Here is a 24379-nt window from a genome sequence, read left to right on the forward strand (position 1 = left end):
ACTGAAGCCTCATTGCATGTTCAAGGGGTGTCCACAGTGACCTGGGCCACCCAGGCCCTCTCCCCACAGAGCCCTGGATGGCTCAAGTACTTTACACATATTGCTCACTCTGCATCTTTGAAACCACTCAGGGAGCTGGGCATGTCATTCCAGTTTCCGCAGGGGAGAGCCCTGAGGTTCAGAAAGATAAATGCCTCACTCCAGGCACACAGCCAATGAGAGACAAGCCTAACCAGGCTTCTGACACCTCTCTGAGATGGCAGGGTTTTCATCTCAGCCATGGTGGACATTGGGAAAGGTCAGTCAGCCTTGTGGGGACATTTCAAGGGCCCCAGTAGCTGAGTTGAAATTTCTGCAGGAAAGGGTAGAGCTAGTCTACTGGGGAAACTCTAGAAAATCCATCCTTCTGCCCACGAGAAAACACAGCCGTATTTGACAGCCTCAAGCTACCTCGGCTCAGTCTAGGATGGACATGCTCCTTCCCACAAGGATTGCGGGGCCCACTACCATCCTGTGAAGTGCCACAGTGTTTCACCCATTATGGAAACCAGGACAGAGTAGGATGGAGTCAGAACCTTGTTGCTATGACAATGAGATAGCCTGTCATGGGAACAGGACAACCTGCCCCAGACCATCTCTACCCTGACACCGTCCCCCAGGATCTCTCAAATCAGTGATCCCGCTGGGAGCTCAGGGCATGGCATGCCATGACAGGGGTGCTGGTTTTATTTGGAAGAGTGTCGCATCCCCGCAAACATCCCAGATGTCTCTGTACCTTAGGGAGAGGAATCATAAACCCAACAACCAGTTTGTTAAGTGAATTATTCTCCTGCTCCCTGGACCAGTCTTCCCCTGATGGAGACTGTGTGGTAGGAAGAGGCTGATCGTCTCTGAAATCTACTCTTAGCCTCATTTTACAACATTCCCTGTGACCTCTCCAACCCTTCCTCAGAGCCTGGGTTTAGACAGACAGAAGGTGGAGGGTGCGTGTGCGTTGCTTCAGGGCAGGAGAGGGAAGCGTGCTCTGTGGTATAAGCAGCTGGGTAGGCGAGGGGGTAAATATGAGAAACTGTGTGTATGTTCATAGATGCGTCTGGGTGACCCTGTGTGTGAGGCGGCCCTTCTAACTACATTTGGGGCCCCATCCGCTCCCGCTGCAACCCAGGGGCCTCCAGGGTGTCCATTCTAGCTGACTCAGCAGGCAGCGGGAGGAGAGCTGGGTCTGCCTGTCCCATGTTGCTGGTGCTGGGCCCACTGCCTGTGAGACTCTGGGCTTTGTAGCTCTTGGCCCCATGTCTTGGGAAGAGATCTTTGGTTTCATGAGGCTCCCAGCCTGGCTTTGAACCTGCATCCTGGACTGGAGGAAGGGTGCAGGGCAGATTGCAGACTATGAGGGGATATAAACATTGCTGGCACCAGGGACTCCCATTCTCCTCTCCAGACTTTCTGGGTAGGCTCAGAGAGCCAAGGCACCAGAGCCATAAGAGCTGGAGGTACGGTTGCCTGGGAGCACTCAAATCCACACCTTCCTGGGGTCTCTGGACAGTCCCCAAAGGACAAAACACCAGGAAGGCCTGGGCATCGTAGCTGGAAAGTTGTAGAGCTGAGTGAGGTTCACTTTCTAGCTCCACATACCAGTTTTCCTGTGCACTCCAGTCTTTCCTTCCCCCAAGCCCACGGTGGGGCAGGGCTAAGGCTCTTCCTGAGCGCTTTGTCTTGGGATCAGGTCTGGCAGCCAGTGGAACTCCATCCCTTCCCACTCCAAATGTCTTTAACGACAATACAGGTGAAGTCACCAATCCCCAGAGCAGGCCTCCTCCCCTCAAACCTGCCAGGGCCAGGCATCTGAATTTTGACCCTGTCTATCTACTTCTCTCTCTGGAAGCAGTTTCCCCAAGTGCAGACTTGGTCTCAAGGAGGTGACAGAAGTCAAGCCCAGAAAGCGCCATCATGCCCTTCCCTTCAGTGCCTTTGTCCATCTTAAAGGCATCAGAGCACAATATGTCCCCAGCCTTGACTCAGAGCAGAGAGCCTGGGGCAGGAGTTGGTTTTGATTGTTGAAAGAGCCAGGACATAACAGCCCCCACTTTCCTCATCTCCTGCGGTCTTGCTTGCCCAAGTTTTCTCTAAAGCTGTCCAGTATAGTCTTTTTTTAAAAAATATGTTTTTATTAATTTTAGAGAGAAGGAGAGGGAGAGAGATAGAAACATCAATGATGAGAGTCATTAATCAGAGGCCTCCTGCACGCCCCCTACTGGGGATCGAGCCCACAACCCAGGCATGTGCCCTGACTGGGAATCAAACCCTGACTTCCTGGTTCATAGGTCAATGCTCATCCACAGAGCCTCACCTGCCAGGCCAATATAGTCTTAACGACGGTCCCTTCAACATAGTACCTTCAATAAGTGTTAAAAAGTACCACTTTTGCCCGGCCAGGCATGGCTCAGCGGTTGAGCACTGACCTAGGACCCAGGAGAGGACAGTTCGATTCCCGGTCAGGGCAGATGCCTGGGTTCCAGGCTCGATCCCCAGCAGGGGGCGTGCAGGAGGCAGCTGATCAATGACTCATCATCAATATTTCTACCTCTCTCTCTCCCTCTCCCTTCCTCTCTCTGAAATCAATAAAGATACATTAAAAAAAAAAAAAAAAGGACCACTGTTGACACATTTATGTATGCTTACTCCCTGTGCCCCTCAAAAGACAGCAAAGAAACAAGAGAGGGGCATAAACTCTCAAGGGCAAAGAGAAGGGAGAAGGGACCACAGCAGATGAGAAATGACAGTCAGATTTTGAAGACAGAATTAGATGGCAGGCTTGGCAGAATGAAGGAAGCTACACCCTCAGCTACAAAAGGGGTTCCTGGGGGGACACGACTGACTCACCCCAGGACTGAGTCTCAGTTCTTGGAGGTGTCAGGGATGAATCCTGAGCTGAAAACAGGGTGACAGCGGGAAGTCTATATATGGAGAAGTTAGATTCCCCATATCCCTTCTCCCCAGCCAACACAGCTATCCCCCCAGCCCACTGGGAAGAAACTAGAGGTTTCTCTCATGAGGACACAGTGGAGACCTCTGGTCACAGGGACACAAGCACAGTGAGGATGGGGATGAAGAGAGTGACTGAATGAAGGCAGCAAGGTCTCGCCTCCTTGGACAAGAGAGAGAAGGCCCCAAAGAAAAGACCTGCAGACACTAACATCGGAGGGGGCCTGAGTCTGTTCAGGCTGCTAGAACAAAATACCACAGACTGGGTGGCTTGTAAACAACAGAACTTTATTTCTCACAGGGCTGGAGGCTAGAAGTCCAAGGTCAAGGGGCCCCAGATTCAATGCTATATGAGCACCCGCTTCCTGGTTCATAATCGGCATCTTCTTGCTGTGTCCTCACAGGGCAGATGGGTGGGGGGAGCTCTCTGGGCTCTTTTTCCTAAAGGCACTAATCCCATTCATGAAGGCTCTACCCTCATGACCTAGTCACCTCCGAAGGCCCCAACTCTAAATACCACCACATTAGGGGTTAGAATTTCAACACATGATTTTCGGGAGGGGGGGGGCACAAGCATTCTGTCTATGGCATTGCCCCAGGGAAAGCCCTCTCAGAGCCCTGCACCTGCATACTGAGTTTCTAGACCCCTCCACCTGTCCCCTAACCATGAGTGGAGAGCCAAGGAGCCTAGAACTTCTAAGACAGCCTCCAGTTTGGAAGAGGAGACCAACGTGAACAAACACAGCCAAGCCAGTGTGGCTCAGTGGTTGACATAGACCCATGGACCTGGAGGTCCTGACTCCCGGTCAGGGCAAATGGGGAGTTTCGGGCTCCATCCCCAGCAGGAGGCATGCAGGAGGCAGCAGATCCCCGACACTCTCTCTCATCATTAATGTTTCTCTCTCTCTCTCCCTTCCTTCCTTTCTCTGAAATCGATAAAAACATATTTTAAAAAACAACAACAAAGTGAACAAAAACAGAAACATCATTTTAAAAAATTAGTCTATATTTAATATCCTCAGGGGGCATGAAACAAGTAGCAGGTGCAATAAATATGGGAATAATCAGAGGATAAAAAAGAGCCCTTGGATGCTAAAAATTTAGGAGAAGAAATTTTTTAAAGAAATAAAAGAGTTAGAATATAAAGTTAAGGAAATCTCCTAGAAGGCGGAGCAGAAAGAAATCAGGGGATAAAATACAAGAAACTTGGAGAATAGACAGAAGCTGTGATGTCCTGCTCCTATGAGCTCCAGAAAGGAGAGAGAGAAAGTGGAAGGGAAGGGAAGCTATGGCCAGAGGTGATGTGGGACGGGCTCCCGAGATGGAAGGACATGAGTTTCCGCACTGAGGGCCTCAGTGCGAGCCTGGCTCACTATGGAAAAGGCAGCGAACGCCCCTAGCGATGAAAGCAGAGGAGACTCGGGAATCAGAGTTGCACCAGACTTGGTAAAATCAGAATATGTTGGAAAACAACTTCTAATTTCAGAGGGAAAATAAATTTCAGCCTAGATTTCTATTCACAGCTAAACTATCAAGAGTAAGGACTGAATGGAAACATCTGCAGACATGCTAGGACTGGAAATGTTTACTTCTCATGCAGCCCTTCTCAGCAAGAGCTGGGAGCCTACAGGCTTAACAAAGGTTAACAGAAAGACAAGGGACGGAAGAGGGGGATGCAATGATGAGCTTAATGAAAAGCCAAAAATGACCCAAGAAAGAAAATGTAATCGTGATACACAGTAAACAATAATTATAATAATTGTAAATGCTGACCTTTGATTTTGAAAATTGAAGATCAGAGTATAAAAGAGAGAAATCCTCATCTGCCATAAAAAGATCAATAAATAAGGTATAAAATAAAAGAACTAATAAATGGCAGTGTACGCATATAAGTTTTAGGAAGATGGGCCACCACCAACAGCAGCAAAACAGCGAGGGTTGAAAGGCACAGCCTCTGTGGTGGAACAGGGCTGGTGTCTGCTAGTTTTCATTATAAGCCTTTTAGTTGTATCGGTTTTTAAAACTAGAGCATTTATTTTTCTGATAAAAAAATGATAGGAAAGAGGGGAGGGAAGGAGGGTCCATTTCCTGGGAAATGCATTCTTGGGTTACAACCACTTTCCCTCAGAGCCCTGCCGCATGCCAGCTACCCTGCTGGTGACATTCTTAGCACACAGCCCTGATTACCCTCCCACCAGGGCTATCACCCCGCATCACCCCCCACACACCCCCACATTCCTCCTGCTGCTCTGCTGCCATGCCCTCCTCTGGAAAAGGGGTCTTCCAGTTTAAGCTTTTTAATCATGAAACAGACCTCTGGTGCCACGCATGGCACAGCAGTTTCACGGTTCAATTCTCAGTCAGGGCACATGCCCAGGTTGCAAGCTCAATCCCCAGTAAGGGGCGTGCAGGAGGCAGCTGATCAATGATTCTCTCATCATTGATATTTCTTTCTCTCTCTCCCTCTCCTTTCTTCTCTCTAAAATCAATAAAAACATTTTTTTAAAAAATAGGAGAAAGCATCTATGATGTGTGTAGTCCTCATGCCTCAGGATGTGACAATCTGGCCTCACTATGCTGGGTACATCTCATTGCAGGAACACCCTTTGACAGGGCTCTCCACTAAGCCCCCAGCCCCTCACCAAGCCTCTCCTCCCCAGGCCCCTGCAGCCTGTAAGACCTGTGAGGCCTTCTTTCAATTTCCCCTTGAGCAGGCCCCAGGTTGGGATCACCTCAACCCTGTGGCTGATTTCCTGTCCTCCACGGTCCCCTGAAAAAAACACTTGGTTCTCTGCCCCCTCCCCCAGCTCCAAGGTTCTCCTGGTCTCAGTGCCTCCCCAGAGCTCTCCAGGTAATTACTCCTTTCGGAGGGTCCACCCACACAAGGCAGCCCTGGCTACTTATTAAACTCCGTTCCGGTCTTTCTGTTCCTCTCAAGGCCCCATCTGTTCATCTCTGTTGAGCTCAGTGGCCCCATCTGATTGAAAAATTCCTCCAAGGAGCCAGCTGGGGCCCTAAGTGTGGTGCGGGAAGGAGGACAGGTGGAACGAAGACACGTAATTTTTTATCTTTTCTCTTGCTTCCCCATTTGCTTTTTACGGGGAGGTAGGACTGACCCAGAGGTGCTTCGCTCCCCAACTCTAAGCCTCAATGAGTCCAATTTCTACCTTTTTACCACCTTCCCTAGAGCAGTGCCCCTGGCAAGCGTTCTCCACAAAACTAATGAAGGCCAGGCATAAATCCACGCTGTTCACAGCAGCATAAATCAGGCTTTCCCTGCTCCCAGCCTCTCTCCTCCCACCCTTGACCTCTGCTGGCCACTCCCAGGCTTGGTCTGAACACCAAATCACCTTGGGGTCATCACAGAGCAAAATAGGATTTGGGGCCATTTTTAGAGAAACTCTGAGTACACCCCCTCCCCAAGTCTCGGCTCCCACTCTATACGCCCAGCCATGGGATTGAAGAGAGGTGCAAGGGCCAGGCTCCAGCTGGATTTACGCAACTCCTGACATCGTGGGTCTGCCCCGCTGGGAAAGGGCAGGTACCACGCAACCCTTCCCTCTGAGTCCTCCAGCTCCACTTCCCCTGACCTTGTGGTGACGCAGCCAGGGGCCCATACGTAGGTTCTGGGGAGCTTCTGTGAGAACAACTGGACCCCTGGGCTGACAGGGCTTGGGAGATGACCTGATAAGGGTCCCTACCCACTTCCCTCCCACCTGCAGCCCAGGGCCCTGGAAGGCCCAAGTTCAGAGAGGAGAGACTCTCATGGTCCCACTTCCCTCCCACCCACAGCCCAGGGCCCTGGAACGCCCAAGTTCAGAGAGGAGAGACACTCAAGGTGAGGGATCTTCCGATTCCTCCCCATCCTGACAATGGAAATGGCAGAGTAACAGGTCAGAACACACAGGGCCCTAAAATGCCAGAACTGGCTATCCCAGGTTGGAGCTTACACCTCACAGGACTCTCTCTCCCGTGGGCAGTGATGCCGACTAGGTATTTCTTCCTTAGAATGAAACCAGACTCCTTCTCCTGGCCCCTCCTCATGGCTCAGGCTGCACCGATAAGCCTGCCTGGCTCTGCTTCCCCTGGAAAGTCCTTCAGGAGCTTTGTGATGCCCTAGAGCTGAACGAAGAAGGTAGACTAAGAGACTCCCAAAAGGCTGCCCCTTGCCAAGCCTTGGAGTTGGAGTGTCAGACAAACAAGAAAGATTGTTATTTCTGGATCTGTTACCCTCTTAGAAGTTGATTTCTTTGCCTCTCTTCTGGTCCCTACAACTCTTGTGTACAATTTGACTGCCAGCCTCACGCTGTTACACATCTCTCCCCTGGGGTAGTGATTCACACTCATTCACACTTGCCCTGCTGTTCCAGAGATGTGCTGCACACACTTTCAGGAGACAGGGGACAGGGTTGTGGGGAGGGGAGGATGCCTGGGTCCACAGGGGTGTGTTGATCTACCGGCAGGACCCCTGGCCCTGCCTTTGCCATAGAAGAGTGCTGTGTATTGACCTCAAATGTGTGTGAGGGCCCTGTGTACTGTTCTGAGTGCCTAAGCTACAACTGGATATAGGGTTTAAAAAATGTCCTCTCCCCCACAGAGAGCTCTGTAGGGTTAGCAGCACTCAGAGCAGCTCAGCCACTGCTTAGCATCCCCCTCTTGTGAATTCCATTGGCTCTGCTCGTCATCTCTGACATCCACAGCCACAGAGAGGGGCCAGGAGTCACAAGGTAGAGTGCTCAGCTTGCCCTGCCCTCAGCTTTCTGAAGCCTCAGCTTCCTGTCTGCACAGTAAGGATGAGATACTCACTTCGTAGGGCTGCTGTACTTCACAGCACATTGTAGGAGCTCAATAAAGCCCTAGTGTTACTTCCAGGCTAGCTCCATCTCCCCACCCACTCTGTCCCTGCTCCTTGCAACTTCTGCTCTAGGGTTTGGGGAGAGGGGAGGGAGACGAAGCATGGGTGGTCAGAGACCACATTACTCTTCAGCCACTTTCCTGAGATCCCTACACACTCTCCATTAGCAGAGGGCCTCGAGGTGGAGACAGGTGAGATTCCAGGGCAGGACATCTATCACCTCGGCAGCTGGACCCTCATGTAACACAGGATCTGACATGGGAGATGTAAGTGTCCACTCTGCCACTTAGCAGCTGTAAATTAGGACATTCAGTGTACTATTTACCCCCTAGGTCTTGACTTCCTCCTGTGTTCCAAGGATGCTGGTCCACTCACCTCCCAGGGCTGACGTGGACATTGGGAGGAGACTCTCCTCTGTCCACGCCTTGCTTTTCGCCTGGGATTGTCTCCCCTCGCTCACTTGCTGCTGTCATTGCTGGACTTGCAGGTCCTGCCCCATCATTTATCAAAGGCCATGTAGCTCACAGCCTTCCTCCACCTGGGCCCTCTGCAGTCCTCCTGGATGATATCACCATCCATCCAGACAGTGACCAGCCAGCACTCTGGCTCCTCAGTTCCTGAGTGTCCTCCTTCCAGTGGCTCACCCTCTCCACTTCAGCCACCCACCCCTACACCCTGCTCCAGATTTGTCATCATTTGTAACTGCTCCACCTCCAAGGACCATCTCAAGTGTCCAAATCTTGACCAGCTCCCTGCCTCCAGCTTGATGCTTCCACTATTCCCACCACCACCGCTCTTTCTTCTCACCCATCTGGGGCCCTCTGCTTCCTTCCAGCTCATCCATCCTGTCCGGGCCTAACTTCTCCCCCATATCCACCTTCTGTCCACAGTCTATCATTCAATAACATTTGTGCTAGGACCCTAGGTCCCTTTGTCCCTCATCTTTGATCACCACATCTGGCATCACCCCAGCCCTGTATGACACCAGCCACACAATTCCCCCGTGTCTGTCCCCAAGCAGCCAAGCATGATGGCGGTGGTAGGAGAGGCAGAGAACAGGGCGAACTGACTTCCCATAAAGTCATGATCTCCAGCCATTAAACACCTTAATCCCTTCCCCTAAATCCCCTTAGTGTCCCTGGTCAGCTTCTCTCCACCTTCCACATTCCATACCTATTTCAAACCTTCACCATTTTCCCCATGTCTCCACCCCCACCACCCCCATTCCCTACTCTCAGCAGAGGTCCTTGCTTCCAGACAACAGTCACCAGACAGAAAGTCCCTTCCCTTCCAATCAAGTAGATAATGTGCCAACACCGCACAAGCCCACCTTCCCGCTTTCCACGCTCCTGTCCCAGAGTATTCCACCCTCCACCCATGTGCTCCTGCCGCCTCGGGAGTCCCCCTGCATTGATCATCCCTTCCTCAATGATCATCCCTTCCTCATTGATCATCCCTTCCTCATTGATCATCCCTTCCTCAATGATCATCCCTTCCTCAATGATCATCCCTTCCTCATTGATCATCCCTTCCTCATTGATCATCCCTTCCTCAATGATCATCCCTTCCTCATTGATCATCCCTTCCTCATTGATCATCCCTTCCTCAATGATCATCCCTTCCTCAATGATCATCCCTTCCTCATTGATCATCCCTTCCTCAATGATCATCCCTTCCTCAATGATCATCCCTTCCTCATTGATCATCCCTTCCTCTCAATAGAGACCTTTCTATGCCTTTAAATAGAGTCAACTGTCACCCATCATTTGAAAGGGGGAGAGAAAGAGGGGGAGGAGGGGGAAGAGAAGAGAAGAGAGAGAAGAGAAGAGAAAAGAGAGAGAAGAGAAGAGAAGAGAAGAGAAGAGAAGAGAAGAGAAGAGAAGAGAAGAGAAGAGAAGAGAAGAGAAGAGAAGAGAAGAGAAGAGAAGAGGAAGGGAGAAAAAGGAGGGGAGGAGGAAGAGAGGAGAGAGAGCAGAGCTCCCACTTGGCCCCACTCCCCTGCAGCTGCCGCCCTCTTCCCCCCTCACTGCAGTCCAGCTTCTCAGAGTAGCCGCAGCGCTGCACCCGCTGCCTTCATCTCCCTGGTTCGCATCCCTCTCTAGGTTCCGTCCACCTATGTCACCAAAACAGCCCCAGCAACAGCACCCCAGGCCACGTCTCTCATCTGCCCTGATGGCAGCACCGCCACTGCTCACCATCCCTCCCCACCACTCTCCTCCCTCCCTCAGCGACTCCTATGGCTTCCTCCCATTGGCCTCTCCTCCTTGGTGTTCCTGGCAGATTCTCCCTCCACTGCTGGTCCATTAAAGCTTAGAGTCCGGGGCCTTCTGGTGCTCTGTCCTCTTCCCTGGCTACTTGCTGTCCTACCTGTGGCATCAATTGCCAACTGCAAAGAACACACAATCTTTCACCTGCCATTTAACAGCATACCTGGGATATCTCAAAGGAACCCCCCATTAACAGGCCCTCAAACTCATGGTTTCCTTGGCCTTCTTCCCTTCAGGAATCCTGGCTCTCTTCCACTACATCCACGTTGCTCCAAGCGTTCAGAAACCTCCATCTCCCTCATTCCCCTCTCCAACCCATCACCCAACCCTGCAGCTTTTATTTCCTAAATTTCTCTCAATCCCATCCAGTCTTCTCTGTCTCCACCACGCCCATCTCCCTGGTCCAAGCTAGCTCTAGTGCGCTGGCTTCCTAACTGGCATATGACACATGATTCTGGGAAGTTCCCAAGTTCTTGCTGGGCCACACTGTAGCCAGAGTGTTTTTGCAAACATATTTAATGACATCATCATCGTCTCCTGACGCTTTTTATCCACTGCTCTTAGGTAGACATAGCTTGGAGTTTAAGAACTCTTATGGTCAGCTACAGAATGAGTTCTGGTCATGCTTCCTAAATGTATAGCCCCACTTCATCCCTTATGGTCAGTGTAAGCTTAGGCAAGCTACTTTCTGAATCCTCCTATGTTTGTTTCCTCACCTATAAAATGGAAGTAATAATGGTGCTACCTCAGCTGGCTGGTGTAAGAATTAAATGCATTAAGCACTTAGAATGGTGCCTTGCATATATTACTATCAAGCAGTAAATGTTAGATCTTCTTACATGCTGCCTCCCCAGTCCCATCTCTCTCCCCACTCCTGCTCCTCTCTGTTTAGCCACATTGGCTTTTCTCAAGACCCTCATTCTCACCATGTTTCCTCTCTCCTCAGGGCCTTTGCACATGCTATTCCCATTGGAACTCTTTTTTCTCCCTCTTCAGCTATTCAGTGCCTACCTGTGCAGCCTTCAGATTACAACTCAAGTGTGATTCCCTTGGGGGAAGCTTCCTGGAGTTCCCTGGCTGGTACTGGTCATCATTAGTATTTCACATTTATGCTGTGATGAGAACACTCTATCTCCACAAGAGCAGAAACTGTGTTTATTTTTGTCACCTTGGTAACTCCAGCACCTTGAAAAGTGTTTGACAAATCATAAATGCTCAGTGAATATTTTCTAAGAAATGAAAGAACTCAGAAGCCTACAGAAATGTTTAATAAACAGTCTATCTGACAGGGTAGATTTCCCACTTAAGAGGTTCTAAAAAGTCTCCCCCTGTCCAGGTTGGGTCGCTCAGTTGGTTAGAGAGTCGTCCCCATAAGCCAATGTTGCATGTTCAATCCCTGGTCAGGGCACATGCAACAATCAACCAATGAATGCACAAATGGGTTGAACAACAAATCTGTCTCTCTCTTGCTCTCTCCCTAAAAAAATCAATAAATTAAAAAAAATTTTTAATTCTCCACCTGCCCTCAAATACTTCCCCCACTGCCAACAACTGTGCCTGAAAAGTCTCCAGTTAGAGTTTATGCCAAAAAACACCAAATTCTCCCATCGTTTGATAAGGGTATGAGTTTTTGAGGCCCAAACATTCATCAGCAGGCACATCAGCAACAAAGATGAGCTCCTCTAAGTCTTTACTGCCCACAGTTGGTGCTGAGAGCACTGTGTACCCAGAAGGCACAGAACAAATACTAGTGTCTGAGCAGGAAGTCACCCTGGGGGCCACCAAGCATCTGTCTCATTGTACAGATTTAGGAACTGAGGCCCAGGGAGGGGAGGGGAGGGCAGGGGCCCAACGTCACACAGCAAATTTGTGTGGTAGAGTCAGAACTAGAACCCAGGTCCCTGATGACCAGTCCAGGGCTCTCCACACTGCCCATTGCAGTTCACCAATTCATCCATTTGGTAAGGATTAAGCACCACTCTGGGTAAGAGGAGGGTGCATACATACAGAAAAAACTGATATAGGACAGTCGAGGCCCGTGCTCTCGTAAGAGGGCTTGTACCACACTGTGGGAGCCCATATCACAAAGCAGTCAGTTCTGGGCTAAATCAGGGCCTGCTTCACAGAGGAAGTGGTGATAACTGAAGTGGGCCCTGAAGAATTCGCAGGAGGAGGTTGGGAGAGGGTATCCTAGGCTGAATAAACAGTGCCCATCCTGGGACTCAGGGGCCAGGTTTGGGACTGTCCCAGACAGCTTGTAAACTACAAGGAAAGGGGAAGGAGGCAGAGACGATGCCCAGCAGGGAGGGCCAGGCGGAAAGACAATCAGAAGTTGGAGGAGCAGCTGCCCCACCTTGCTCTTCTGCACAAGCCTCCTTGAGCCCCTGAGGGCTGCCACCAACACTAAGTGGTTGGGGATTGACACAGGCCCTTCCCCCCAGCTCCCAGCTTTCTGGGGGCTATGCGAGGTATACTTTCCCATAAATAGCCACTGCTGACAAAGGCCTGGAAGATGGCAGCTGAGAGGCCCTGGGTCTGGCTCTGTAAGGGAACAGGCCAGGGCGAGTCACCCATGTTCCACATGGGAACACTGGAGTGCAGCCTGGCAGGAGCCAGTCTGGGGCACAGCCACGACTAATAGAAAGGATGGAGCTTCATGGGGGCGGAGCCTTGGTGGGGGATGGGAATCAGGTTCTATGCCTCTCCCAGCCCTGACCTTGCTCCTGAGCAGCGCTGTTTCTCACCAGCCTCTGTCCCTTCTGGGGGTCATAGGGCCAGGCTGAGAGGGGGCTGCTCGCGTCACTGGTAGAGCATTGCGTTCCCACAGCCCCACTTCCTCTAGCTCCTAAGCTCCTGCTGGAAACCTGGTGACCCCTCAGTCACCTAGCTCAGTCCCATGGGCAGGGAAGTAGTACTGGCTGCCCTGCCATTTGCCCCAGGGTAATAAATCAGGGCAGAGCAGAGCTGCCACCACCTCAAGTGTGGAGAGGATAAAAGGAGAAGAGTTCTGGGAACCACAAGGCTTTAGGAGATCCCAGAGAGACCAGGGGACCAGGGCAGCATGGACGGATGGAGCAGAATCCCTCGTTGGGGCCTCCTGCTGGTGCTCTGGGGCTCTTGCACCTTCAGTCTCCCCACGGACACGGGCCCCTTCAGACGGTAACTGGGGCGAGAGGGTGGCTAGGGGCAGGGGTTCCCACCTTCCTAACACTCCCGGCTTTCAGATATGTGATGTCATCCAGTCCTCACGACCCGCTGGGCAGGGAGGTATAGTCCCATTCAGAGAAGTCAGGTGATTCGTCCAATGTCACACAGCCAGTGTGGCGCTAGCCAGGCCTGGAAGCCTTGTTGCTTGCTCCCTGCACTGAGAGCCACACTAGGCCCTGAGGGGAATTCAGAGAGGACTGAGACAGGCCCGCACGCCCCTGTTCCGGAGTTGCCGATCGCCTAATTATTGAGAAGGGTATGGCATGGTCGCTGGTCACATCTACTAGGGAAAAGCACAGTGTAGTGCTGAAAGGCAAGGCTTCGGGAGCTGGATTGTCTTGGTTGAAATTCTGCTTTTAACTTGTGCAGTGATTCTCTGAGGTACGTACTACCATTAAGTCCCTTTTTTTCCTGTGTGAGGTAAAATTTTGTCTAAGGCTTGCTCCCCCCCCCCCGTTACCATTTATCCCCTCTGCTCCCCCTTCCACCTCCACCCCCTCCCCACTATCACCACACTGTCTGTCGTCTGTGTCCATGAGTTCTCACTTGTTTTCTTCTTTGCTCAACTCCCCAGCCTCCCACCAGAGCTGTCAGCCTGCTCTGTCTATGAGTGTGTCTCTAGTTCAGTTTGTTCATTAGACCCCACGTCTGAGTGAGCTCATACGGTGTTTGTCTTTCTCTGCCTGGCTTATTCCACTGAGCGTCATGCTCCCCAGGTCCACCCATGCTGTCCCAAAGGGTAAGATCTCCTTCCTTTTTACGGCCAAGTAGTGTTCCCTGGTGTGACTGTCCCACAGCTGTTTCGTCCACTCGTCGACTGATGGGCGCTTGGGCTGCTTCCAGATCTTGGCTCTTGTAAATAGCGCTGCAATGACCATAGGGTGCATATAGTCTTTCGAATTAGTGTTAAGTCTATTTTTAGAGAGGAGTTCATGGGGGCTCAGACAAGGCCCAGAGAGGTTAAGTAAGTTGCTCAGAATTACACAGGGAGTAAGGAATTCAAGCCTGTCCCTGCCACCACAATGCCCTCACCGCCAGACAGCAGCACCTCTGTGAGCATCTGGCTGTGTAGTGCTGGTGTGAGCACCCAGGGAGCACAGAGAAGGAGCCTCAGCAAAGGTGAGGCCAATGTGAACTGGAGTTCATGGGCATGTGTCCTGGCAGTGGGGGTGAATGCTGGGCTTTGAAGAATGAAAGAGCTGGGGGGGAGAGGGGGGCAGGGAAGGGACTTTGTGAAGGAGAATGGTAAAAAAGTGAAGGTCCAGAGCAGAGGATGTTCAGAGTAAATAGTGGAAAATGCACCCTCTTTGAGGTCAAGCCTTCTCTGCCCCTCCATTTCCCCATCTGTAAAATGGGAATAATAAAATTACCCACCTCATGGGATGACTGAGAATCGAATAAAGTCATAATTGTAAAAATACTTTTTTTTTTAATCCTCACCTGAGGATACTTTTTCCATTGCTTTTCGGAGAGTGGGAGGGAGAGAGAGAGAGAGAAACACTGATGTGAGAGAGACATCGATTGGTTGCCTCTTGCCTGCGCCCCAATGGGGGCTGGGGATTGAGCCTGCAACAAAGCTACATGCCCTTGGCCAGAATCAAACGGGGACCCTTCAGTCCACGATCCAAGGCTACAGCCACTGAGCAACTGGCTGGGCTGCAAAAAGACTTTCTGAATAGTAAACTGTGGCATATGACAAGTCATGTGCATGAAAATATTACCCTGATAGGCATGTGCACGTGACTTCCATGTGGAATTTCACGCGGTATTCATATTCATGGGCGTGAGGGGGTACAGAGAATGAGGGGAGGCCACAAGTGCAGGGGAGCTCGCAGCTGGGAAGAAAGAGGGATTCTCTATAAATGGGGCTGCAATCCTGAGACCCTTCCTCTTCCCCCGCAACAGCCAGGGACATTGTCCTTCCGGCTCCGGAAAACAGCCTTTACGTCGCAGTACAGGGGACCCTATATAGGAAATAGGGCCAGACACGCGGCCTTGAGTGTCCGTTCCAGCACTTCCGAGTCACCTCCTCCCTGTGAGCCTCCATTTCCTCACCATAAAGTGAGGACAAGCCTAGTGCGCAGAGTGTCCTGAGGGTCACATGGGGGCGTGGCAGCTTAATATGCTGTGAGTTTTCAGGTCTCTAACTCTGCCTCCTAAAGGTGGTAGGAAGCCTCAGGACAAGAAGCTAAGGGACTGGGATTTGGCCCTGAAAGGCACTTTTCCTAGGACAGCGAGCCCAGGCCCTCTGGTCTGCGCCCCATCCTACTCCACCCTACAGCCCTGGCATTGAGGAGCCCCTCAGGCGCTGTGGGCGTCTGCTGCCACCTGCAGGCCAGGCCGCATGTGGCACTGCCTCTTCCTGTCCAGCTGGAGGGGGCATTCCCAGCCTTCCTCTAGTTAGAAGGGACAGCATTGTTTCTCCCGTCTCCTCCTGATGAAGCTCCGTGAAGGCCACAATGACCTATCTCTATATCTCTAGTCTCCAGCGCTGGTGCAGGCACAGAGAAGGTGTTAAACATGTGATTATGGAATGAATGAATGAATGAATGAATGAATGAATGAATGAACAAATGGCCTTGTGGTGATCAAAATTACACAACAGGAGGAAGGTAGCTGAGGGTTATTAATACTAGTACTGGTAACTCACTGAGGTTTGTAAATTCTCCTGCAGAGGCCTAAGGGCACAAGGGTGATTCCTAGTTGCCTGGGCCAAGGTTAGGGGTTATGGTCCTAGATGTTCCAGGGACTCTACCCTTACTCTGGGGGAGTACAGAGCTCTTCTCCTTTTTCTTTCTTCCCTCTGGGCCAGGATCTTCCTCAAGAAAATGCCCTCAATCCGGGAAAGTCTGAAGGAGCGTGGCGTGGACGTGGCCAGGCTCCAGGCCAAAGGGAGCCAGTTCTCCATGACATTCTCATTCAGCAACAGCACCTCTCCCGTGGTCCTCACCAACTATCTGGATGTGAGTGCAGACCTTGCTCCTTCCATCTCCTTTCTCTCTTGGGCCTAAGGCTTTCTTTGTTCTTTCTGGGCTGTCTTTGACTGAGTCGCTGAGGAGCACTAAGCACCCCACCAAGTTGCCACTTTACAGCTGAAAAGCCTGAGGCAGAGGGCAGGGAAGAGCCCAGAGGCAGGGTTAGGTTTGGAACTCTGAGCTCAGGAATTCAGGCTCTGGGCCTTAAGGCCAGGAGTCACTGGTGGGCAGGAGCCGCATATGACCTCAGATGCAGGTTTCTGTGACCAGGCTCGGCACAAACCACTGCTTACTGTGTCGGTGGTTCCTCAAGGAGTGACCCACTTCATTTTCAGTATTTTTATTTTGCCTTCTTGTCTCACATCCTGGGAAGTCATAAGACAGTGCTAAGCCTCCCATTCATGCCCTACTGAAAAATGGAAACCCACAGAGGCTGCATGATCTGCCTTATCTCACCCTGAGGGCCAAGGTGGGTACCAAGCGAGACCCCAAGGCCCAGGGCTCCCCAAGTCCCTCCAGCTGCCTCTTTCTTTCACCCCTGCAGACCCAGTATTATGGCGAGATTGGCATTGGCACCCCGCCCCAGACCTTCAAAGTCATCTTTGACACAGGATCGGCCAACCTCTGGGTGCCCTCCACCAAGTGCAGCCCTCTCTACACAGCCTGTGGTGAGCCCCAGGCCCTGTGGTCCTCTCCCCAAGCCCCCTGCCTTCCTGGGCAGTCCTGCCTCACTCCCAGCTAAGTCCCTCCTGCTGTCATTTGAACTGTTTCCTCTCTGCCTCTGTTCCCACTGCCCCTGGGAGAGAGGAAAATGTCCCAGATTTCCTGGTGTGGCCATCAAGGTAAAACAGCAAGCTTCAGGAGACTCCAGCCCACCGAGAAGGCCACTTCTCACCCTTCCTGAGATTGAGAGAGGACTGACTTCTCAGACCCTCCAGGCACTTGGGCTCTTCCATCCTATCCTTAAGTCAATCTTCTTGTCACCCCAGTGTTAGAAATTACTTTCTATTATTATTATTAATATATGTTTTTATTGATTTCAGAGAGAGGAAGGGACAGGGAGAGAGAGATAGGAAAACCAATGATGACAGAGTCATTGATCGGCTGCCTCCTGCATGCCCCCTGCTGGGGATTGAGCCAGAAACTCAGGCATGTGCCCAGACCAGGAATCGAACTGCAAACTCCTGGATCCTAGGTCGATGCTCAACCGCTGAGCCACGCCAGCCAGGCAGAAATTACTTTCTAATGCTTCATTTGAGACAGAATTCTGAGAGACATGGGCACATAACAGGGGCCCAACAAACATAGTCCTTGATTGATAAAACATTTTTCCAAGCCTCTGACCAACCTCAGGACCACCCCATCCCTGCACCTAAGTCCTTAACCACACAGGCCATCCCCATATGCACCTGCCTCCGAGGCCCCCTGCCTGGACCTCGCTGGCACAGACCTGAGCCCATGTTACTCTGCCAGAGATTCACAGCCTCTACGACTCCTCGGAATCCTCCAGCTACACGGAGAATGGGACGGAATTCACCATCCACTATGGGTCCGGAAAGGTCAAAGGCTTCCTGAGCCAAGACGTGGTGACTGTAAGTGGGACCAGCCCAGGCCATCTGACCCCCTGCCCTTCTTGTCCCCAAACCTCTCCTGCCACTATAGGGTCCACACTTGGGAGAGGTGACATCCAGTTCACCTTAGAGTCTGGGAACAAACTGGACGCAGCAAACCCAAGCTCCTGGCTCAGTGCTGGGTGATTTATGGAGGCTTTTGCATCTAACACATAAAGGGCTGGTCTGAGCCCCAGGGCCTCCAGTCAAGTAACCTGCCTGAGGTCGCCTAGCTCTGACCAAGCTCTTCACAGACCCTAGACTGAAGTCAGTCAGAGTCAGGGTCAGCAGTACTGTTGACATTGTGGTCAGGGTTAGTTTTCTGGTCAGGCATAGGTTTTAAGGTCATAGTTAAGGTTAGAGTTTAGGATTAGGGTCAGGGCCTGGTTTTCTTTTCCACTTGGCCTGTGTCTGACCCTTTCCCCATTTTAGGGTTTCTCCAGCCCCCACAAGTGTCAGAGTTGGAGAAGGGCTACTCAGGAAACCTAAGAAAACCAGTGTGAGCCCTTACCCATCCCCTTGTCCGTGAAATCAGGGAAAAGGAGCACGAAAGGCAGGCCCTCAGCCCACAGTGGGGTGGGCACTGAGCCCAGTCCTGTACAAGCAAAAACTGGGCCATTGGAGAAGGGGTATGGGGGCTCCTGGCATCTTTTCTATGACTGTTTGGCAGTACCACCTTCTCAGCCTCTGCCCCTTCCAGCTGCTTGGCATATTAGAGGAGAGGGTATGTGTGGGGGCTGACAAAAGGCCTCATCCCAAATTGCTATACCCTGGAACACGTGCAGCCCCAAGCCCCGGTGTGGAAGCCCAGACTAGACCCTGGTCAGGGTGGGCAGTAGGTTTAGTCTCCTCTGGTCCTTCCTTCCGTAGGTGGGTGGAATCACGGTGTCGCAGACGTTTGGAGAGGTCACGGAGCTGCCCCTGATACCTTTCATGCTGGCCAAGTTTGATGGGGTTCTGGGCATGGGCTTCCCTGCACAGGCTGTTGCTGGGGTCACCCCCGTCTTTGACCACATCCTCGCGCAAAGGGTGCTGAAGGAGGACCTCTTCTCTGTCTACTACAGCAGGTGGGCCTGGGACTCTGCGGGGGGGGGGGGGGGGGGGGGCAGGAGGCAGGAGGGCTGGCAGAGCAAGAGGAGAGTTGGACCAGGATTTTGATGTGTTCCTGATTAGGTGGTACTCAATCCATACCCAGAGATGCACTATCCAATATGGAAGCCACCTCCTAAATTTAAGTAAGTTAAAATTAAAGTTAGGCATCGAACATTTCCCTCGTTACAGACAGTTCTGTTAGCCAGCACCGCTCCAGGACCTGGGGAGAATGGGGGTGGGGTGATGGGAAGGGAGGCACTGCTGTGGCCGGGCGCCTTCCCTGTGAGGGTCCATGGTTCCTCTCACACAGAGATAGATAGCTGGCATCACTCATTCATTCCTTCACTTATTTGCTTATCCAATGATTCAACAAATACTGGGCATTTCTGTGCCAAGCACTATGAGAGGTGCTGAGGGTTGCAGCCACGAACACAATGTAAAGACAGAGTCCTGCGCTCACAGAGCCTACAGTCTGGCAGGGGGGACAAGGAACATGACAACTTGATGACAACAGCAGGCGGAACAGTGTTGAAACATAGGGGCTTTTCAAGGCTAGGCTGAGCTCATGTGCAGGTCAGCTGGCCATGGGGAAGCCATTGTCCGCTGGTGAGATGATTTCTGATCTGCGCCAAGCTCTTGGGTTTAGAAAGATGGCATGAGCTAGCGACAAGCATCATAGGGCAAGACCACCAGGCCAGTGACAGTGAGGACGGAGGGGAGGGTCGGACTCTAGAGAAAGCTCAGAGGGAAAATGAAGAGGAGTGTCTGGTTTGGTGGGAGAAAAGGAAAGGCTGGGAAAAGGCCACCGATGGGCTCTGCAGCCAGGTGAGTCTTAGGGAGAGCTGGTTTAGAGGCAGAGCAAGGCCAGATGGCAGGGAGTTACCAGGCGAGTGTGGGTATGAGGCGAGTGTGGGTGTGAGAATGGGCAGATGTAGGCTGCCCTGAGAAATTCAGCAGGAAAGAATGTCAGGTGGGGGTGCAGGCAGAGATGAAGACAGCCGAAAAGGGGGGGGGGGGCGTTCTTAAATGCTAGAGGATGCCTGAGCAGGCTTGCAGGTGCAGGGAAGGCCATGGAAAGCGAGAGATTGAAGATGTGGGGAAAGAGATGATAATGGCGGGCCCAGGAGCCAGGAGATCATGGGAGGGGAGGGACCCAGCAACGGCAGGAAGGCGGCCTGGTTGACAAAGGAGCTGGAGAGATCCTGAAGTGCTGGGAGGGGGCGGAGGAAACTTGTACTAGCACACACGCATGCATCCTGGAGTTGTAAAAATGCAATTAATTGCACTTGCACAAATAGTATGTACATGGCTACACACCTGTGTACACATGAGCATGCACACATGCCTCCTGTTACGAATGCTGGAAACCCCATTTCTCTCTCTCTCTCTCTCTCTCTCTCTCTCTCTCTCTCTCTCTCTCACACACACACACACACACACACACACACACACACACACACACACACAGGAAACCAGACCTAACGTAGGCTCTGAGCCATGGGAGGCACTGTGCAGTATAAAGGAGAGGAAGGCAAGGGGATCAGCTTCAGACTGGGCCCCAGGAGCCCTGATTCCAGTCCCCCAGTCACCCCACTCAATGCCTGGATGACTTCAGGCAAGTGACTTCACCTCTGGGTGACACCTTGCCTGAGGGATCAGAAGAGTATAAAATACCCACCCTGCCCAGCCACAGGCTAGCCAGGCTCTCCTGAAACAAAAGCTTCCTCTCTGCTGTGTCTCCTTCTCTGCAGAAATTCCAAGTAAGCAGACGAAAGCCCCCACATGGCCCTGACCTTCCAGTGCACCTGGCCCAGAATCCCACCCGCCACCTGCCCAAAACTTACCTCACAGGCCAGGCTCTGCTGGACACCCATGTACTCTCCCCTCCTTCCTACTCCTCTCATGCCCCCTGCCCAGCCCCACCCAACAGCTCCCCCGAGTTCCCTCCCATGCACCTGTTCAACCCACAGCAACCCAAACCCAAGTGAGGGTGGGGCCAATTTGTGTCTTGTCTGCATCCTACCGTCTGTCCTGGTGCCTGTTCTTTTCTGTGACCTTGATGGGGATGCTTTATTGGGTGCAGCTGGACTGTCATTGGGGAACCTCCACTGGTTGGGTTGGGGGAGGGGCAAGAAAGGTGGCGAATCGGCAATTGCTGCAATGTCGCAGCCTTGCCACCCCCACCCTTTGGGCCACACCTACACCCGGCCCACTTCCCTTGCTGCTGGGTCACTAGGTCTCCAAAAACCTCTGATCTTTCCTTTAGGAATTCCCATTTGCTGGGAGGAGAGATTGTGCTGGGAGGCAGTGACCCCCAATACTACCAAGGGAATTTCCACTACGTGAGCATCAGCAAGACTGGCTCCTGGCAGATCAAAATGAAAGGGTCAGATTTCTCAACCCTTCCCACTCTCCAAAATTGCTGCTGCCACTGGGGGGGGGGGGGGAGGGACTGCCATCCTGCCCTCTCTCCAATGCAGCGACTTCCTAAGGCACAGCCAACATCTGCTCTCTGCCTGCTCTGTCCAGGAATGGGGAACAGTGAAATGTGAGGGACGGAGGGGAGGGGCCGACTGGGAGGAGGGGGGTCGCTGAGCACACGCTGAGGGGGCAGTGCCTCTCCTCCTCTTCCTCCTGCCTTACACATCCTTCACTGCACCCCTGGCCCACAAGCATGGCCTCCCATCACCTGCCCTCCCTCAGGAAAGGTGCACAGCCTGGTGGTGCCCCATCAGCCTTTTGTCTGTGTCTGTCTGTCTGTCTGTCTGACCATGGCCTCTCTCAGGGTGTCTGTGAGGTCAGCCACCTTGCTCTGTGAGGAGGGCTGCATGGCGGTGGTGGATACTGGTGCCTCCTACATCTCAGGTCCCACCAGCTCCCTGAGGCTGCTCATGGAGGCCCTGGGGGCCAAGGAGCTGAGCACAGATGAAGTAAGAAGCTGGAAAGGCGGTACCAGGGGTGGGGGAGTGCTACCCAATCACCCCAGCATTGGGTCCCAAATGAGGCCATTTCAGGCCTTCACCTCCTCACCTCTCACACTCTTCATGTGTGGCTGGGTCTCGCTGGGCGGGAGGCAGGCTACAAGCACAGGGCCCTGTCTGCTGAGAGGCCTCCCACACTCAAACGGCCTCCCTTTACTCTCCCCCAGTATGTCGTGAGCTGTAACGAGGTGCCTTCACTCCCTGACATCTCTTTCCACCTCGGAGGCAGAGCCTACACACTCACCAGTGCAGACTACGTATTACAGGTGAGGTTCCAGCCTGCCTCTCGGCGATGGGCAGGAAGGGTTGGCAAGAACCCTCAAAAAGGGACAAGTCATTGTGACAGATTACCTACGAGGCCAGCAGTTCTCAAACTTGGCTGTTAGAGTCACCTGGGAGCTTTTAAAAGTCCCAGTAGCAAGTCACATCCCCTACTTATTAAATCAGAGCCTCTGGGGGTGGGACCTTGGCATCAGTGTTTTCAAAACTCCCCAGGTGATTCCAATGTGCAGCTAAGTTTAGGACTCACTGTGCTCAGCTCCTTATCTCCATTTTCTCATCAATGCTCCCAGTAATGCTAGGCTCCTGTATTCTAATCCCCTTTTACACCCAATAGACTTAGAGACATTAAATAACTTACCAGGATCAGAAGCTCTGCCAGACAGTAAGCTGGTGCGGGTAGTGCTGGGCCTACTGTATCGTGTGCCCAGTGCCAGCACTGCGCCTGCACCCAGGAGGGCTGCGATCCATGATGAGTTGAAAGGGCCAGCATGCAGTGGAGGTGCCGGTTGGGGGTTGGGGGGAGGGATGTTGCTGAGGAAGACCTCTGGAGTCAGGCGAGGTGAGGGCAGAATGGTCACATGCTGGGCAGTGGGGAAACCCTCGTGCTTCCTGCCAGGACCCCTACAGTAATGATGACCTGTGCACACTGGCCCTCCACGGCCTGGACGTCCCACCACCCACTGGGCCTGTCTGGGTCCTGGGCGCCAGCTTCATCCGCAAGTTCTACACAGAATTTGATCGGCGTAACAATCGAATTGGCTTTGCTCTGGCCCACTGAGGCCCTCTGCTGCCCCGGCGGCCTGCCAGCAGCCCTAGCCCAGAGCTGGAGGCCTCTCTGGGACCGCCCCTGCCTGTGCTCTGTCCTCCTGTGGGGGGACAGGGCAAGGAGCTCCTCCTGGACGCTTGTCCTGCCCCAAGCACCAGCTCTTCCCTGCTTTGAGGACAAACAGAATAAAGGCTTCACGTTCACAGCCCTATTGCACCTGGGTCCACTAGGGTCTGAAACAGAGGGAGGGGCAACCACGTGATCCTGTGCAGACAGGAATGTGGCACAGAATAACAAACATTCACCTGATGTCTGCAGGGCTCAAATGGAGTTGTTTACACAACCTTGGGTGCGAAGTTTGCAGAGAGCCAGGCCCTTGCCCCCTCCAGCCCCTCAAGGACCAAGGCTAATGCTGTAACAGTAGGCTGTGGATCAGAAAGATGCTCCCAGCTCATGGAGGCAAGCCCTGAGCTCAGGCTCTGCGCTGCTGAGCTAGCTAGGCCTGCCTCTCCTGCACCGCAAACCCCTAGTAAGCAACCTTCCCCCCATTCTCACCCCACACCAATAGCCATTTGCAGTGCAGTCCAAGACACCGTCACCTAAAAACGTGGACACCTGAGGTCTGATTTGACTCTCCCCTTTTACATGTGGGGAAACTGAGGCTCAGAGAATGGAAGGCATTTGGCTGCGTCACTCAGTGACGCGTGAAAAATCAAGACTGGAACCCAGCCCATCAGACTTAGGCCCTGGGGGCTTTCCACCTTCCCACATGCAGGCGAACCGTGACGAAGAGAGCCCCCCACACCCTGGCACGGGGCCACGTTAGCAGGCACAGACACGCTCTGCTCTCTCCATCTCATGGACTTGGGACCCGCTGGAGTCTTCTCCTACTTCTACCCTTTGGGCTGTCTGCAGGGATGTCTAGCTCGGGTAATGAGAGGCAGTGTCCACCTGAAGCCACTGATGTTCTCCCTATTCATGGTAGCTGCTCACCCCTCTTTTAACCAAAAAGGGTGAGGCGCTGAGTAGCCTGACCAGATCCCGGCAAACCTCACACCTCTAGAGAGGCAGCCTCTTGGGACTGTGTGGGACCCCAGGGCTCCTTTAGGGCAGCATTCCTGCATGGGCAGAGTCCTTCTGCAGAAACAAGAGCATGGTTCTCTGAGTTTGCCTGCCTGCCTGGCTTTATTTCCTTACTGCAAAATTGAAGGGTCGGAGTCAGGGCCCTGAAGTATGCAGCCCCCCCAATCGCCTCCTACCACTGTCCAATACGATAACCACATACGGCTATTTACATTAAAATTAAATTAAGGGTCACACACTAGTGCTGGATAGTCACCTGTGGCTAGTGGCCACTGC

The 24379-nt window shown here is 52.5% G+C and overlaps 1 protein-coding gene and 1 long non-coding RNA gene across 2 annotated transcripts in view; one reads left to right on the plus strand and one right to left on the minus strand.

Annotated features, from left to right (window-relative positions):
- The window catches only part of LOC148090944 (uncharacterized), a 71255-nt gene extending 48256 nt beyond the window's left edge, over positions 1-22999 (minus strand). The window contains exon 1 of the long non-coding RNA XR_015716111.1: positions 22613-22999. This is a non-coding gene — a long non-coding RNA (uncharacterized LOC148090944). The remainder of the gene's footprint in view (positions 1-22612) is intronic.
- Positions 13169-23032, plus strand: REN (renin). The gene is made up of 9 exons (XM_087827859.1): positions 13169-13266; positions 16127-16277; positions 16834-16957; positions 17763-17881; positions 18770-18966; positions 21258-21377; positions 21777-21921; positions 22140-22238; positions 22871-23032. Exons 1-9 carry the CDS (start codon positions 13169-13171, stop codon positions 23030-23032), a joined length of 1215 nt encoding a protein of 404 aa, XP_087683985.1.
- The last annotated feature ends 1347 nt before the right edge of the window (positions 23033-24379 follow it).

This window comes from Miniopterus natalensis, chromosome 19, assembly GCF_054644295.1.
Source record: "Miniopterus natalensis isolate mMinNat1 chromosome 19, mMinNat1.hap1, whole genome shotgun sequence".
In the NCBI taxonomy this organism is placed as follows: Eukaryota; Metazoa; Chordata; class Mammalia; order Chiroptera; family Miniopteridae; genus Miniopterus; species Miniopterus natalensis.